This window comes from Colobus angolensis, unplaced genomic scaffold (assembly GCF_000951035.1).
Source record: "Colobus angolensis palliatus isolate OR3802 unplaced genomic scaffold, Cang.pa_1.0 Scaffold174, whole genome shotgun sequence".
Classification (NCBI taxonomy): domain Eukaryota; kingdom Metazoa; phylum Chordata; class Mammalia; order Primates; family Cercopithecidae; genus Colobus; species Colobus angolensis.
The window spans coordinates 4407511-4423864 of NW_012114866.1; the positions used below are offsets into that span (position 1 = coordinate 4407511).

General features: G+C 39.4%; 2 protein-coding genes across 11 annotated transcripts in view; both read left to right on the forward strand.

Annotated features, from left to right (window-relative positions):
- SYTL2 (synaptotagmin-like 2) overlaps window positions 1-6898 on the forward strand; it is a 120926-nt gene extending 114028 nt beyond the window's left edge. For 6 of the 10 annotated variants that reach the window (XM_011938505.1, XM_011938507.1, XM_011938511.1 and 3 more), the window contains 4 exons: window positions 536-614; window positions 3041-3140; window positions 4724-4929; window positions 5771-6898. In XM_011938505.1, coding sequence (XP_011793895.1) covers window positions 536-614; window positions 3041-3140; window positions 4724-4929; window positions 5771-5916 — 531 coding nt within the window. In that variant the 3' untranslated portion in view covers window positions 5917-6898. The remainder of the gene's footprint in view (window positions 1-535; window positions 615-3040; window positions 3141-4723; window positions 4930-5770) is intronic. The other 4 variants (XM_011938504.1, XM_011938501.1, XM_011938502.1 and 1 more) reach the window with 1 other exon arrangement.
- Window positions 6899-14529: 7631 nt separating this feature from the next.
- CCDC89 (coiled-coil domain containing 89) lies at window positions 14530-16009 on the forward strand. The gene has a single exon (XM_011938512.1). The coding sequence runs from the start codon at window positions 14673-14675 to the stop codon at window positions 15795-15797; it is 1125 nt and encodes a 374-aa protein (XP_011793902.1). The 5' UTR covers window positions 14530-14672; the 3' UTR covers window positions 15798-16009.
- The last annotated feature ends 345 nt before the right edge of the window (window positions 16010-16354 follow it).

Below are 16354 nucleotides of genomic sequence, written 5' to 3' on the forward strand. Positions count from 1 at the left end.
AAAAAAAAAAAAAAAAAAAAAATTCTTGTTCAATCTTTGTTGTACTTACAGACTTCCTTGCATTTGGCCTAAAATAATCAGATTAGTGCAGCTTTGAAAATGTAAGATATAGCCTTTTCCCCCTTACTTTCACACACTGTCTCATACTCCTTCAAATAAAGGGAGTACAAATAAATTGTTATATATGCTGGCTGAATAGCTAACAAAATATTTATATTTTGATTAAGATTAAAGCATTCTAAGAAACCTCTCCCATCTCCAAGAAAGCCATTCTGGTTTCTTCACCATCTTTGAGACTAAAGGCCTTGAAATATTTTCTGAGTATCCTGCAAGATTTTCCAACATATACAGCCTAGCTTTCCCAGGTATTAAGGCAACAGTCTAGTTCTGATGCAGAGATAAATTTTAATCCAGAGCACTCATGAGTGACACATGGTCCCAGAAATGGGACAGATATGGTTTTCTAATAGGACCTGTACCAACAAACAGGATGAAAAGTCTGTCTCACACCTGCTGACATTTCTTCACTTTTCAGACAGCACCAGTTGCCCTTGAAGCGGAAAACAGAGGTGAAATGAAACTAGCTCTCCAGTATGTCCCAGAGCCAGTCCCTGGTATGTAATGATTTTCCATTCAGATTTATTTCCTTTCCCTATCGTTCTCTTCTCCCAGTATTTATTATGCATTTTCAAAGGTGAGGCCCTAAACAAACTTATCAAGTTAGTAACATATAGACCATTGAGTCTATTCACAGTTATAAATAAGAAAGTACTTTTTTTGTTATTGTGGCAAAAACCATAAAATCTACCATCTTCACCATTTTTAAGTGTACAGCTCAGTAATTCTAAGTATATTCACACTGTTGGGAAACAGATCTCCAGAACCTTTTCATCTTGCAAATCTGAAACTCTGTATCTGTTAACCAACAATTTCCTTTTCCCCTACTGCCAGCTTTGGTAATCGTCATTCTACTTTCTGTTTCTATGAGAAAATTCTCATTTTTTTTTTTTTTTTAGTTTAGTTTATAGTCCTTAGGTTTCACCTCACTCTCCAAAAAGTTTGTATCTGCACAATATGAATGACCTGTATTCAGAATTTGTGTATTCCTTTGTTCAGAATTTGGACCTATTGATAGTGCTATAAGAATAAAACTTGAGTGTTCTTTTTCACAGGTGGGAATTAGTAGGACTCCAGAGAATTTAAAGCTCATTGGCCCTCCACTCTCAGGGTCTCATTAAGAGATAAAGCTTTTCCCTCAAGATTATCAGTTGCTTCCTTGTCAGGTCTTCAGCCCAGTTAAGCAGCAAGAGACTAGCAGGAAATGAATGCCAGCCAGCTCCTTGATCCATTTCCCAAGCGAGTTCCCCAAGTTAATCTCTTTAAGAATCTGTATGAACATTATGGCTGAAATCAGGGGGTGTAAACTCAAATGCTTTCAGTAACCAGGCAGTGAAGCTAGTGAGATGGAAGAAATAATTGATGGTGAGGATAGTGACTGAACTAAAGAAAAGCATTCTAATGTAGTTTATACTGCCCACACAAAAAGAAAGAATTAGAGGGCAAGCAAAGCATATTTTCAGGCCAGATTGCTGTCAGACTACCACCTTGTAACTTCTGGATTTTCCTAAAACGTAGATTCTTTTGCATATAATTTGTATTCTAACATTTAAAGTCAACATTCATAAAAACCCCATTTTCCTTTTACCTTCTATCACTTGGTAGTAGAGGGCAGGGGTATTGTGTGTTGTGATGGGTGCCACCATGTCTGAATTTTTGCCCATGTAGTTTTTCTTCCTTGAAATGGCTTCCTCTTCTCCTCAACCTACCAAAATCTTAGACGAAGCCCCATTTCCTCCATAAAGCTTTTCCTAACTATATTAGATCTCACTGATCATATCATCTTCTAGAACATTGCAGTAATAACTTGGAGTTTCACTGTATATTACATTTTTATCATTTTATTTGAATTATTCTCTCCGGCATAACTATAAACATTTCCCAAGGGCATAGATTATTTCATGTATTCTCTGTATATCTAATGATGTTCCTAGCATAGCATAGAGATGAGCGTATGATAGATGCTCACTAAATACTGTTTGGTTGACTGATTGAGCTAACCCAGTCAGAAAAATCTGGTGGCATTCCTCTGTTCATATGAACTCAGTCTAGACAACAATTTAAGACTAAGCCAAGTTCTTAGTAACTATCTGCCCATAATATTAACTATTACATATGTACATACAATATCCCTATAAAATGTATAATCACTCTTGACCGGGTGTGGTGGCTCACCCCTGTAATCCCAACACTTTAGGAGGCTGAGGCAGGTGGATCCCTTGAGCTTAGGAGTTCAAGACACGCCTGGGCAACATGACGAAACTCTGTCTCCACAAAAATTTAAAAATTAGCCAAGTGTGGTGGCACATGCCTGTAGTCGCAGGTACTCCGGGAGGGCTGAGGTAGGAGGATCACTTGAGCCCAGGAGGTTGTGGCTGCAGTGAGCCATGATTGCACCACTGAACTCCAAGCTGGGTGACAGAGTAAGACCATGTCTCAAAAAAAAAAAAAAAAAAAAAAGGTATAACTACTCTTAAAAATGACTACCTTAGCCAATACCTGTTTTGGGTACTTTACACTCAAATATGTTTTAAATGGCTTCCACTAGCACCAATTGATATTGGTATTAATATTTGGAAGGTATATGCATTTCATTGAGATGTTTTGAATATAACTATAAATGAATGATTCACATTCCTGATGTCTGATTTTGTTGAACCAAGAAAACCCCAAACGAATGATATATGAATGATGTAATACTCTGTACTTACAGTCAATATGAATTATTTTTATAGAGCTGAGTTCAGTGAAACCAGATTATGAAAGACTTAGTTAAGACTGTATAGATTTAATCAGTTCAGATGATATCATCAAGTACTAGCTAGTATCTCCATGCCAGAACATTTTTAGGCTGACAGCTTTGGATGCAGTATTGCCAAGAGAGAACTGGCAGTGAAAATTTTCTCTTCTTTTTCTATTATAGGTAAAAAGCTTCCTACAACTGGAGAAGTGCATATCTGGGTGAAGGAATGCCTTGATCTACCACTGCTAAGGGGAAGTCATCTAAATTCTTTTGTTAAATGGTAATAGTATTGATAACTCTGTCTGTATCAGTTCTATAGCCTGGCCTTTGCTGGTTAGTTTCGGTTCTCTATATCTGTAATGCTGACTCATTATTCATAATTTAAATGAATTTACTTGGGATAATGGAAACATGAATTGGAGGAATCTATATCATGAACTCTTAAGGCTTCATTTAGCTTTAAAATCATAAAGTAAGAGGTCAAATGAAACTAGAGACCTCATACTCAGTATGTAATGTCTTCTAGGGAAAACATCTGTTGGTGAGGGCAATAATCAGTTCAAAAGTTTATTAAATTTCTAATGGTAAGATGTCACACCCCTTGACTCCTTTATGGAGAGGGAGAATTCCTTCTCTCCTTTGTCCCACCTGTTTTGTGGCCTATTTGCAAAGGGTCATTGTATGAGACTGCACATATATGGAAAATGATTTGTTAATCAACCCTTACTAAGAGCTTGAGACAGTCTGGGTTTTTAAATGGCAAACTCTTCTCTGTTATACATATAAAATGGCTGGCATCTAGTAAATAATAACTAAACAGATATTAGTGCACTCTCCTAGTTTCGCTAATTTTATTTATATGTAGTCTACCAGAAGACCAACTGTAGCTTTTTAAATATATGTGACATATATCTGGTAGGGCGAGTTGTCTCACACCTCTAATTCCAGCACTTTGGGAGGCCAAGGCGGACGAATCACTTGAGCCCAGGAGTTCGAGACCAGCCTGGTCAACATAGCAAAACTCCTTCTCTATTAAATAAATAAATATATATGTGACATATATCCAAGTAGCATAGATGATATTATTTATGATTTTTCCCTACACGTACTCTTTATGGATGTCAGCTGGTGAGATTTTTTGGCTCAAGTCAGCCTCATTCTGAGACCAAGTCAGTCAGTCACATTCTGAGACCATTCACAGACCTTCTTGCCTTGTATTGCCACTTGTATTGTCTTATATTGCCACTTATAAGAGGCATGGTAGGTTAAAGTTCATTTAATTGTTATCATAAATGAAATGTAAGTGATTGTAAAAAAAAATTACGTGATTTATTTCTGAAGTCAAATCTAGCAATTTGGAGTCTTCTTTTTCTATTCTGTATAACACAAATGTCTTAGGCTATCACAGCTAATCAGGATAGCCTGTGCTTCCAAATTTTAAAAGAATCCTCAAGTGATTACTAGCATATTAAGCACTTACTAAATGCAGGCATGGAGCTAAGTGTTTTGCATATGTTATTTAATTCTAATTTTGACCTTATGAAATCAGCATCACCATTCCCATTTTCTAGATGAAGAAGCAAGTGTCTGTGAGGTTGCGTAACTTTCCCTAAAATGCATACCCAGGAGGTAGCAGAGTCAGGATTCAAACCAAGTGTAGCTGACTTTAGGTCCAGAGTCTTTTCAGCATGATGTGCCCCTACCCCACACCCCACTGTCTGCCAGACCACCACCACCACCACCACTATCTCTCCACATCTTTTCCTCCATTGTCAATCTTTAGTAGCTGTGTTGTTATGTATTGAAAGCATGAATGTTCACTATCTTACTAAAATGCTCCCACAATCATGCCTCTTTTTGTAGTACCATCCTTCCAGATACAAGCAGGAAAAGTCGCCAGAAGACAAGAGCTGTAGGGAAAACCACCAACCCTATTTTCAACCACACTATGGTGTATGATGGGTTCAGGCCTGAAGATCTGACGGAAGCCTGTGTAGAGCTTACTGTCTGGGACCATTACAAATTAACCAACCAATTTTTGGGAGGTCTTCGGATTGGCTTTGGAACAGGTACTGTTGTTGCTACATTTTTAATTCTCCATGAGCCAAATTTTTCCAGAGAGACTGGAGGTTTGTTTGTTGCTTTGCTTCTTCCCAGTGAAAACTGAGATATCCTGAAAACAGATATCTGTTAAGTGTAGTGAAATAAATGAGTAAAGAAATGTCAGATTGTGTGCCAAGGGCTCCAGATACGAGGATTAACAGGGTGAAGTGTCTGTCCATATAGAGCTTAAGTTATTGTGGCAGTGGCAGGGACAGAAAAGCCTTCATCACTAGTCTGCCCTGTAAAAATATTTATAGTCCTAAATGTATGCTTTGAGTAATAACAGTAACATTTATGGAGCACCAGTCACTGTATTAAATGCTTTATTTACATTATTTCATTGAATCCTCACAAGTCTATGAGGTAGTTACTAATGTTACCCCCAAAGGAACTGATAGTTCAAGAAAGTAAGTAACACAGCTACAAAGTGGCAGAGCCAAGATTCAAAATTGAGTCTGTTAGACACTAAAGCCTCAGTCACACTAACCTAGAGCTCATCCAGTGTCATCTCCAACCCAGTACAGGAGTCCTCCTAACTCCCTTATTCCCTGATGAATATTCATTCATCTGGCCTTTACATTAACTTGAAGAAAAATCATTGCTCTGGGAATTATGGCAATGATCACAAAAATGGAGTCACTCAGACAGTTGAACAGTTCTTCCTTATATTGAGTTTCACATCTGCCCTCCCAGTGAAGAAAGCTCTTCTTAGCTTCCACTGGTGGTTATAATTAGGGAATGACTTTCCCTCTTTTCCCCACCCCCAATGAGCTGTTTCTTTATAAATACAAAGCTTCCTTTTTTCAGGTAAAAGTTACGGGACTGAAGTGGACTGGATGGACTCTACTTCAGAGGAAGTTGCTCTCTGGGAGAAGATGGTAAACTCCCCCAATACTTGGATTGAAGCAACACTGCCTCTCCGAATGCTTTTGATTGCCAAGATTTCCAAATGAGCCCAAATTCCACTGGCTCCTCCACTGAAACTACTAAACCCGTGGAATCTGATCTTGAAAATCTGAGTAGGTGGACAAATATCCTCACTTTCTATCTATTGCAACTAAGGAATACTACACAGCATGTAAAAGTCAATCTGCATGTGCTTCTTTGATTACAAGGCCCAAGGGATTTGAATAATAACAAAATGTATAATTTGTGACTCTAACATTAAAGAAGATATCTGAACAAGCTAGGAAAATTGAACGTCTGCTGCTGCTTCAAAGAAAAAGTTGCCCCAGAGCATTAAACATGGGGTATTGCTAATAAGCAAAATGTTCTTGTTTGCCATCATGTGTTTCACACCACAATTCTGTGCCACAGTTAAGAGGGTCTGGTACCCTTGCGGGACCTTTGTAGGCTGTGGGAAAAAATAGCAGAAAGATACTCAAAGTGGGGCGGGGAACGGAGACAGAACATCAGTGATGATAAAAAAAAAAAAAGGTGGGTCTTAAGAAACTATTTACTCTGCAATCTCTAATAAAATGTGGAATTCCATGTTAGGACAATGAGACTGAATTTACTGGTGTTTTCTGCCTTGAGAAAACAGGCAGTTAAAACAAGCCTCAAATGTATTTTAGTGCCACCCACTGGCCATAGGTAAAATTCAGTTGTTGGCTTGTTTTGACTTAATTCTAAGATAGGTCTCAAGCCTGTATTTTTATGAGTTTATTTTTTTAAAACCCTGCATATATATGATTGTTTTTCTTATAACTTTATTATATGAAAGCAGCAAAGAGTAGTCACAAACATGTTTTACAACAAAGTTTTAATTAGAATGTAAGTTGTTCAGTTATACTGTACTTCTTATGTATGTAAAATTTTCATAAAGTATTTTGTAAAAACCCTTAGAATAAATTATCATTTGATTTAAATTGTATTAGAAAATTAGCCTGACTTCTCATTTTAAATAAAATATTTTAGGAATTCTAAACATCTAAATTTCCTAACAAGGCTAATGAACTTCTTCTGGGCTAATATTTCTACAGTCTTCACTGCAATTCTGGGAATCATCTCCCCTAAGTGGGCAACTTTGGCTATGTTATTAAGAGTAGGATTTTTATTTTTATTTATTTTGTTTTAAAGGACATAGCAGATCTCAAGGATTTTTTTTTAAGTAGTTAAAATGCTTTGGGGATGATTTTAGTATATGAAGCACATTACTCTTCCTTAGGACCCAACCAGCTTAATTTTCTCAAAACAAGCACTGATTTAATGTAGGTTCAAGAAAGCCTGAGTGACAGGTGAACTTGGGATCTTACAACAAGCATCTCATAAATGTCATTGAAAACAACTAGAATACTTGCCTCTTTTCCCAAACAGATACTAGAATCTTCTACCCACTTGCCAATAAGAGCAACTAACCTAGGTCAATGCCCTTTCCATTGTCTCCTCAGGTCTTTTTTTTTTTTTTTTGAGATGGAGTCTCGCTCAGTCACCCAGGCCGGAGTGCAATGGCGTGATCTCGGCTCACTGCAACCTCTGCTTTCTGGGTTCAAGCAATTCTCCTGCCTCAGCCTCCTGAGTAGCTGGGATTACAGGTGCCCACCACCATGCCTGGCCAATTTTTGTATTTTTAGTAGAGATGGTGTTTTACCATGTTGGCCAGGCTGGTCTTGAGAATTCCTGACCTTGTGAATTGCCCACCTCGGTCTCCCAACCCAGGTTTTCTATTAGAGTGCTTAGTCCAGCTCTATTTCCCGTTCCTGCTGTGAACTTAAGGAAGGGCAAAATGAGCTAATTAGAGTCACACTTCCTAGAGCACAGTGGCAGAAGCACAAACCCGGTTCTGGCTTCTGCCACATCATAGTACATGTGACTTTCTCAGCCTTTCAGTTACCTGTAAAACCAGCATCTGGCCAGCTCTGGAGCACTAATGAGATTGGCTCCATTATCTCTCCATCTAGGACCAGGACTGCCTGCCTTGTCCTATCTCCCGATCCCTCATCTTCAAAACACCAAAGTGGACAATAGAACCCCCCACCTTCCTTGCATCTATCCGCAGCACTTCTGACTGACTCAAGAAGTCCAAGGAGATGTTTCACATGAAAAAGAAAGTGTAAATCATAAAGTGAATCTCTCCTGGTTCAAAAGGAAGGCCAAGTGTGAGCTTCATGCTCTATGAAATGTAAGCATGGCTGGGTGTGGTGGCTCATGCTTGTAAATCCAACATTTTGGGAGGCTGAGGCAAGAGCATTGATTGAGGAGTTCAAGACCAACCTGGGCAGCATAGCAAGATGCCATCTCTAGAAAAACTAAAAAAGTTAGCCGGGCTTGGTGGTGTGTGCCTGTAGTCCTGGCTACTTGGGAGGCTGAGGTGGGAGAATCGCTTGAGCCTAGGAGTTTGAGGCTGCAGTGAGCTTTGATTGTGCCACTGCACTCCAGCCTGGGAGACACAGAGATATCCTGTCTCTTTTAAAAAAATGTAGGCAACTTGAATTCTTTAGTGAACTCGGGTTGACATGCTTTTGTGCCAGTGTAACTTTTAGGCAAAGACCCTGCTAAAACTTCAAAGTACATTTTTTTAAGCTGGAGGCATTTTCTTGAACTGCATATTTTAGGGCTTTTTGTTTTGTTTTGTTTTGTTTTGTTTTCAGAAGCCCAACTGCAAATAAGCCAGAAAGGAAGATTTATTGGAAATATACTAGGTTAGGTCACGGAATAAAGAAGTACTGCAGGAACCTAGGTTATTTTGGGGACCTGCAGGCTGGAACCAGAAACTCAGATGGGATCTCTGTCCTTCAGGGAGTGAGAAATAGCACCTCAGCGAGGTTCAGCATCACAGCCTCTCAGCTAAAGCACTTCTTTTTCCTAGATTCAGCTTGAGAGACCTATGGTGGAAACTGGCCAGGTCTGTGTCATATGCCCACCTATTGGACCATTCACTGTGGATGGTATAATATGATTCACCTAGCCTGGGTAATGTGCCCACCATGTGGCCAAAGGAAAATGGTTCGTTATTAGAAGAATGGGATGTTATATAGACACTGGCGAAATCAAGAGCTAGGCATACATGCAATTTGTTTCTACCTCAAGTGAAAATATTTCAAAATACCATTATTTTTAAAATGAAGTAAAATTTCTAAGGGTCACTGCTGACTCTTTTCAGAGAGGCCTAAGTTCCTCCACTTACCATGACTGCTGTAGCTTCTAAGTAGGTGGTGAGGATCCTGGGAACTCCATGGACTTCTCACATGATCTGGCAGTCCACCCAAAGCATGGTTACTGTTAACCTAGGCTAGCTTCTTTCAGAGATGCCTACCACCCTTCCCCTCGGCTGTATTTTCCAGGGAACTTGCTTAGACATCTTTTCAGATCCCTGGCATCCATACTCACTATAGGAGTAAAAAGCCCCAAATATCTCCTTCCACTGTACTTTCATTCCCATTCTGCTTTGGGATTGCTCTCTCATCTACTCTCATCTTCACTCTCCCAGGCTTATTCACTAGTTTGTTTTATAAAAAACATGTCCCCACATACTTGATTCAATCACAGACTATTCCCTCTATTTCTTTGGCTGGCTTTTTCTAAAAGAACTGGTTCTCCTTCAACCTTACAAAAAGAAGACTCACTCTCTCACACCCAGTACCTCAATCAGGATGTGGGATCAGATTTCAGATCATTGCTCCTCTCTCTTCCTGCAAATGTTTCTAAGGCTGTGTGTTGTACAGCCTTAGAAAGGAGTACAGCGTTATCAGGAAGGGAGTACAGTGTAATGGTTAAGTGACCTCCAGAAACAGGCAGCTTGGATTTGAATCTCAGTTAAACCACTTAGTAGCTGTGTGACCTAGGACAGGTTATCTAACTTCTTTGTGTCTCATCTGTAAAAAAAAAAAAAATAAAGAAAAAAAAAGAAAGGGGGGACATTGTGCCTACTCTATAGGTGAAAATAAATGAATCAATATAGTGCTCACTTTTGACAGATAGCATTCTATAAATGTTTGCTGTTATGATTATCCCTTCCACTCATTCTTGTCCTCTACCATCCTTTTCAACTCATTCATTGATGACCCTGGCACCTGACTCTACAGCATATGAATGTTCATCAGACACCCTGGCTTCTTAGTTCCTTCACCTCCTCAATTTGAATGTCCTCAACCTCTATTCCTTTTCAGCCACACAAATCCATGAACTTCCTTGTAACTGGGAAGTTCTACCATTGAAGCATTAAATGTAAACATCCCACTCTGACCAAAATCTTCTGTGCTCTCAGCTTTCAGTTCATTATTCTGTAACATTATTTTTAAAAGTCATTGTGGACTCCATCCCTCAAACCCCTATCAGTCACCTCCCACTGTCACTCCTCTATCCAGTCAACCACTCTCTTGCCACTAGCCTCAAAATTTTTGCTTTCTTTTCTTTCCACTGTTACAGATCCCATCCCCACATAAATTCAGTGGAACTACCCTGTCCTTGGTGCAAACTGTGACTGGAGAAAATCACACATCCACCCTGTCTACAATAGAGATGAGAAATAGATGGAGAAATAAAGAGTTCTGGTGGCTTTGCATCTGCAGTTTTGGTTCTTGGGGTCCTACCTAGTTTCTGCCACTCCTGCTTTGACTCTCTGAGCTCCTTCAGTGCACTTTCTGTGAGCCAATATATTTCCACTTGCTTAGCTAAATTGAATTGGGTTTCTATTAAAACAATCTTGACTAATATGCCCCTTCCATCCAAGACTGGTTTTGTATCCCTTCTTTGTGCCTTCAGTAATATCCAGTGTTTACCACTGTATTTTTGAAAAGAGTGATGTCTAATTTATCCATGATTACTTTAGCAGTGGTCACACTGAATTGTTGTTATCTGTTTATCTGTCTCTGTCACTAAACTGTAATCATCCTGAGAGTTGGGACTTCAATCTTAGATATAATAGTTTCTCAGTCTATGTGAGATGAATGAATGATCAAATGGACAAATGAAGTGTGATCTAAGATCATGGGCTTTGGTATCAAAAAGATCTAGACTTGAATTCTGGCTGTATCACTTATTTTCTGGGTGACATGAGATAATTTGCTTAACCTCTCTGAACCTTGGTTTCTTTGTTACCTGTAATCTATAAAATGTGGATAATAATGCCTACCCTTCAAGAATATCATTAGAATTAAGTGAAAGATGTACAAATAAATGCCCACTACCTAGAAGAGCTCTGTAAATGGTAGTTTTAAAAGGGAGGGAGGCATGGAAAGACGTGAAGATAAGTGGAGAGGACTCATTGGTCACCACTAGGGAGAGCACTGGTCACCTTGGATCTCTGGGAAGGGAATATACAGGATACTTTTAGGAGTATAGCTAGAAAAAAAGATTGAGCAAAGAAGACAACCACGACAGAGAGGAACCAAAGTGATTACTAAACTAAGTTATTTGAGGATAGTGACCGTATCTATTTTATTAATATATTTTTAGCACCTAGCATTGTAAACAACCTTGCAAATGTTTATTGAATAAATGAATGAATATTGATTAGGATCTTATCAGATTCTTGGCCTTGATAAATAATCTATAGATGTATGTTATTTAAAATAATGTAAATACAAATTTAATAGAAACGGGTATTAAAATATATTTGCAAAAAAGAAATACAAGCTTTTTTAAATGTTGAAAATTTAGCTGGACATGGTGGTACACACCTGTAGTCCTAGCTGCTTGGGAGGCTGAGGCAGGAAGATTGCTTGAGCCCGGGAATTCAAGACTGCAGTGAGCTATGATCACACTACTGCACTCCAGCTTGGGCAACACAGTGAGACCCTGACTGGTATTAAAAAAAAAAAAAAAAAAGGGTATGTATATTTTTTGAGTATTTTTCTGAACTCTTTTCCTCCCCTTTGGAAATATATTTTGTGAATTCACTTTACGATATCAGACAACCATATAATCAACAAATAAAATTTTCAGTGTTTGTAAGACCCTTTTATTTAAGAGGACCATCCTAACTCTCTAGTCATTTGCCTTGAAAATGACTAGATGAGCTCCATTTAAGCATATGAAGCTTGAAATTTAAGGAAAAGGACAGAAGAGAAATGTGGAAAAATTACAAATAAGTTTAATTCACATTTTTAAAGTCTTTGGAACTCACTTCACAAAACTTCAATATCCTATTGTTTATGTAGTTGTTAAAATTTCAGCTTAGGAAATTTCCCCAGTCCTCAGTCTTGGTTTCCATAGATAAGAAATTCAGGATTTGAAATATGAGACCTATTGATCTTTGACAGTGAGGGAAAATCCTGAAACTCTTCTTTCAGATTTGTTTTGCTCCCAGTGAAATCTGAAGCATTTAAAAATTCATCCCATATCTATATTGACACCCAGGGTTTTCCCTTATCATAATGACTTGGGAGATAGTAAGTCTGACCACCAGAAACTGTGACTACAGGAATAGTCAACTCTTTTCCCTACCCTTAATTTTCACAGGATTGAAATCATCTGAATTTTAAGTTTTGTATTTTGCTTTTTCAGTTATATTTCTAACATAAGACTTTTCCGTGCGATTAAAAATTACCTATAAATGTAATAATGTTTAGTGGCTGCACAGTATTTGTTGTATGAATATATCATAATTTTTGTAACCATTCCTCTTTTTTTGAACACTTGGGTTTCCAACTTTTAGTTGTTACAAACCACACTACAATGAAAACTTTTGAGCAAAATGTTTTATTTCAGATTATTTCCTAAGCAAAGGTCTCCCCAGAAGAATTACTAGTTCAAAAGCCATAAAAATATCTTACTTTCTCAATACCTACTGTCAACTGACTTTCACCAACAGTTTAAGAGAGTGCCTATTTCAATACGCCTTTCCAGTCTTGGCTAGTCTTAAGAGAAAGGTTTTTGACTAATTTGATACATGAAATTATGTCTAATTTTAACTTGTATTTATTGGATCACTGTAGAGGTTCAATTCTTGGCCATTTTTGTGAATTGAATTGTTTATTTTTCTTTTTAGATGTTAATGTTTTGTTAATATGCATAAAATCTTTATTTAAAAAATGTAATGTCTGGGCTGGGTGTGGTGGCTCATGCCTGTAATCTCAGCACATTGGGAGGCTGAGGCAGGTGGATCATTTGAGGTCAGGAGTTCAAGACCAGCCTGACCAACATGGTGAAACCCCACCTCTACTAAAAATACAAAAATTAGCTGGGTGTGGTGGTATGTACCTGTAATCCCAGCTACTTGGGAGACTGAGGCAGGAGAATTGTTTGAGCCCAGGAGGTGGAGGTTGCAGTGAATCGAGATCGCACCACTGCACTCCAGACTGGGCGATGGAGGGAGACTCCATCTCAAAAAAAAAAAAAAAAAATGTAGTGATGTAGTGTCTGTCATATTATGGATATTTTTCTCAATTTGATTTTTACCTTCCACTTAATACACATTTATCTGAATCTCCCCCATGTGCCAGGCACTAGTCTAATCATCAAGGATGAAATAGACACAGTCCCTGCCATTAAGGATCTTACAGTCTAACAGAGGGAAGCTGGCAGATAAACAGTGACTGCAATAAAATTTTCACATCCTCCACCATAAGTACAAATAGGCTATAGTGGATGCACTAAAAGACGTGAGTGGCCAATTGGACATGTCGGGGCCAGGAAAAGACTTCAGAGATGATTCTTAACTAAGAATAAAAAGCTTTACTAGAGTGACAAGGGACAAAGTAGGAAAGGCATTCCAAGCAGAGGAACACCAAAAGATAGGGCCGGAGAGCTGGTTAGCGGATTTGGGTTTGGCTTCAGTAGTTGGGCTTGTCTGAGGAGTAAAATGTCAGGAAAATCCAGTAGAAGAAAGGGCTGGAGAGACCTCAGAAGTCACATAATTTTAAAAATCATACATAACTTTTTGAGTAAGCTTTCCCTTTCTGATCTTACATAATGTTTAACATTAAAAAAAAAAAAAATCCTTCCTAGCCCCAGAGATTTGATGTTTACCTTCATTTTCTTCTAGTTTCTGTTTACATTTAATCTATCAGGAGTTGACTTTGGTATATAATGGCAAACTTCATTTGGATCTTATTTCTTCTGTTTTAATGTTTATATGGTTCACTAAACTTCCTTCTGTAACCTTACTTTAATAATGGGTAAAAACAGGGGGTGTTAAATATCTAATAAAGAGTATTTATGCCCAGGTGGGGACAATGCTAAGGACAACAAAAGAAATTTCACTGGGGTTTGCTATTTTAATACTTAAATACCAAAAGGGAGCTGTGCCAAACGTCAGGGGTGCAGATATGCAGCCTTTTAGGGTCCTGGCTCTCAGAATACCACTACTACTTTGTATTCATAGACTGCAAATTTTTGAGGAGCCAACCATTTTTCCACAAACAGTAATTTATTTACACCATAACTGAAGAGGGGAGGAGGAGAAATATATCATTGCCTGCTTCATTTGTTCACTACTACCAGAAATTAGGTGGAGTCAGGCTTCCTTCCCTGATGCCGGCTGGAGATTGAGTGGGGTTGGCATCTCTCTGCTGTACCGGCCAGACACTGAGACAGTTGACAACTGAGAGCTGTGATTGGTTAGAAAGGCAAAAGTAACCCTACCAGGTTGGCTCTGGACTCCCCCAGATTCCCCTGTTGTTACTTCATAACATTCTGAAGACCTGTCCACCAATCACAGGACTCCTTACTGGAAAAACCAACTGCTGGGGAGTGCCAAGAGTCCCTAGCAACACCCTGCAGCTTTTGAAATCTGAGAGGAGAAGACTGTGTAGTCAGCCCTTAGTGGATGAGAGCACCTATGCCCCAGAAAGAGCAGGCTCCCAGGATGGACACTTCGCCCCCTGAAGAACGCTTAGAGAAGCAAAATGAAAAACTGAAAAACCAGGAAGAGGAGATGGAGTTTAAGGAACTGGACGATCTGAGGGAAGCCTTGGCAAACCTCCGGGGACTGTCAGAGGAGGAGAGGAGCGAGAAGGCTATGCTTCGCTCCCGCATTGAAGATCAGTCCCAGCTCATCTGCATCCTGAAGCGGAGGTCAGATGAGGCCCTGGAGCGCTGCCAGATCCTAGAGCTGCTCAATGCAGAGCTGGAGGAGAAGATGATGCAGGAGGCTGAGAAGCTCAAGGCCCAGGATGAGTACACTGGGAAGCTAGAGGAACGCTTTATGACCCTAGCAGCCAACCACGAGTTGATGATCCGCTTCAAGGATGAATACAAGAGTGAGAACATCAAGCTGAGGGAGGAGAATGAGAAACTGAGGCTGGAGAATAGCAGCCTCTTCAGCCAGGCTCTGAAGGATGAGGAGGCAAAAGTATTACAGCTCACAGTCCGGTGTGAGACCCTCACTGGGGAGCTAGAGACGCTGAAGGAGAGGTGTGCTCAGGTTGCCTGCCAGGCACAGGCGCGGGAGAAGGAGCTGCTGGAGCTACAGAGCCAGCAGGCCTGCACCCACACCAAGGAGACAGAACAGCTGCGCAGCCAGCTGCAGACTCTCAAGCAGCAGCACCAGCAGGCTGTGGAGCAGATGGCTAAGGCAGAGGAGACACACAGCAGCCTAAGCCAGGAGCTGCAGGTCAGGCTGCAGACCGTCACTAGAGAGAAAGAGGAGTTGCTGCAGCTGTCCATGGAAAGGGGCAAAGTGCTTCAGAACAAACAGGCAGAGATCCGCCAGCTTGAGGAAAAGTTGGAGATAGCAAATGAGGGCAGGAAGCATGCGCTGGAGCGGTTTAAGCAAGAGGCAGTGGCTGTGGACAGCAACTTGAGAGTCAGGGATCTTCAGTGCAAAGTAGATGAGATCCAGAAGGCCTACGATGAACTCAGGCTGCAGTCTGAAGCCTTCAAAAAGCACAGCCTGGATCTTTTAAGCAAGGAGAGAGAACTCAATGGCAAACTCCGCCATCTCTTTCCATAAGCAAGTCTCTGCTTCCTCTGGCCTGCAATTCAGAATTCAAATATTTGTGTCTTAGCATTATGGCAAGAGTAAAGATGATATCCCATTTGTTATACTTTTAAGCACAAAAGGCAACTCAAAGAAAAGCTACTTTACTATGATATTGTTGTGATTATTGTAAAGCCATTATTAATTTTCATTTCTACCACCTAGAATACACAAGATTTCCCAGATTTCCTTCTGTGCCTTAGAAATCTTAAATTTACTAGTAGTATCTTCTCCTACCCATAACTTATTAATTCTCAACCTCAGATATCTTCATATATTTTAGGATTTTAAATTGGCAACTTCTATGATTTAAGTCAATCTAAATGCAGTGAGATGTGCCATTGTGAAAAATAATTAGCACAATTACCATTGTAGATAGTTAGGCTTATAGTCTCCCATAGTTGAGATTGTAAGCAAACAGTTATCAGCATAGTAGCGTGAATACTTTGCGGAAAAAAAAATTGTCTGACTTTATTTTATTTTGCACTAGCTTGGAAAATGATTGAGATCAAGTTCTTTAACAAAGTGGG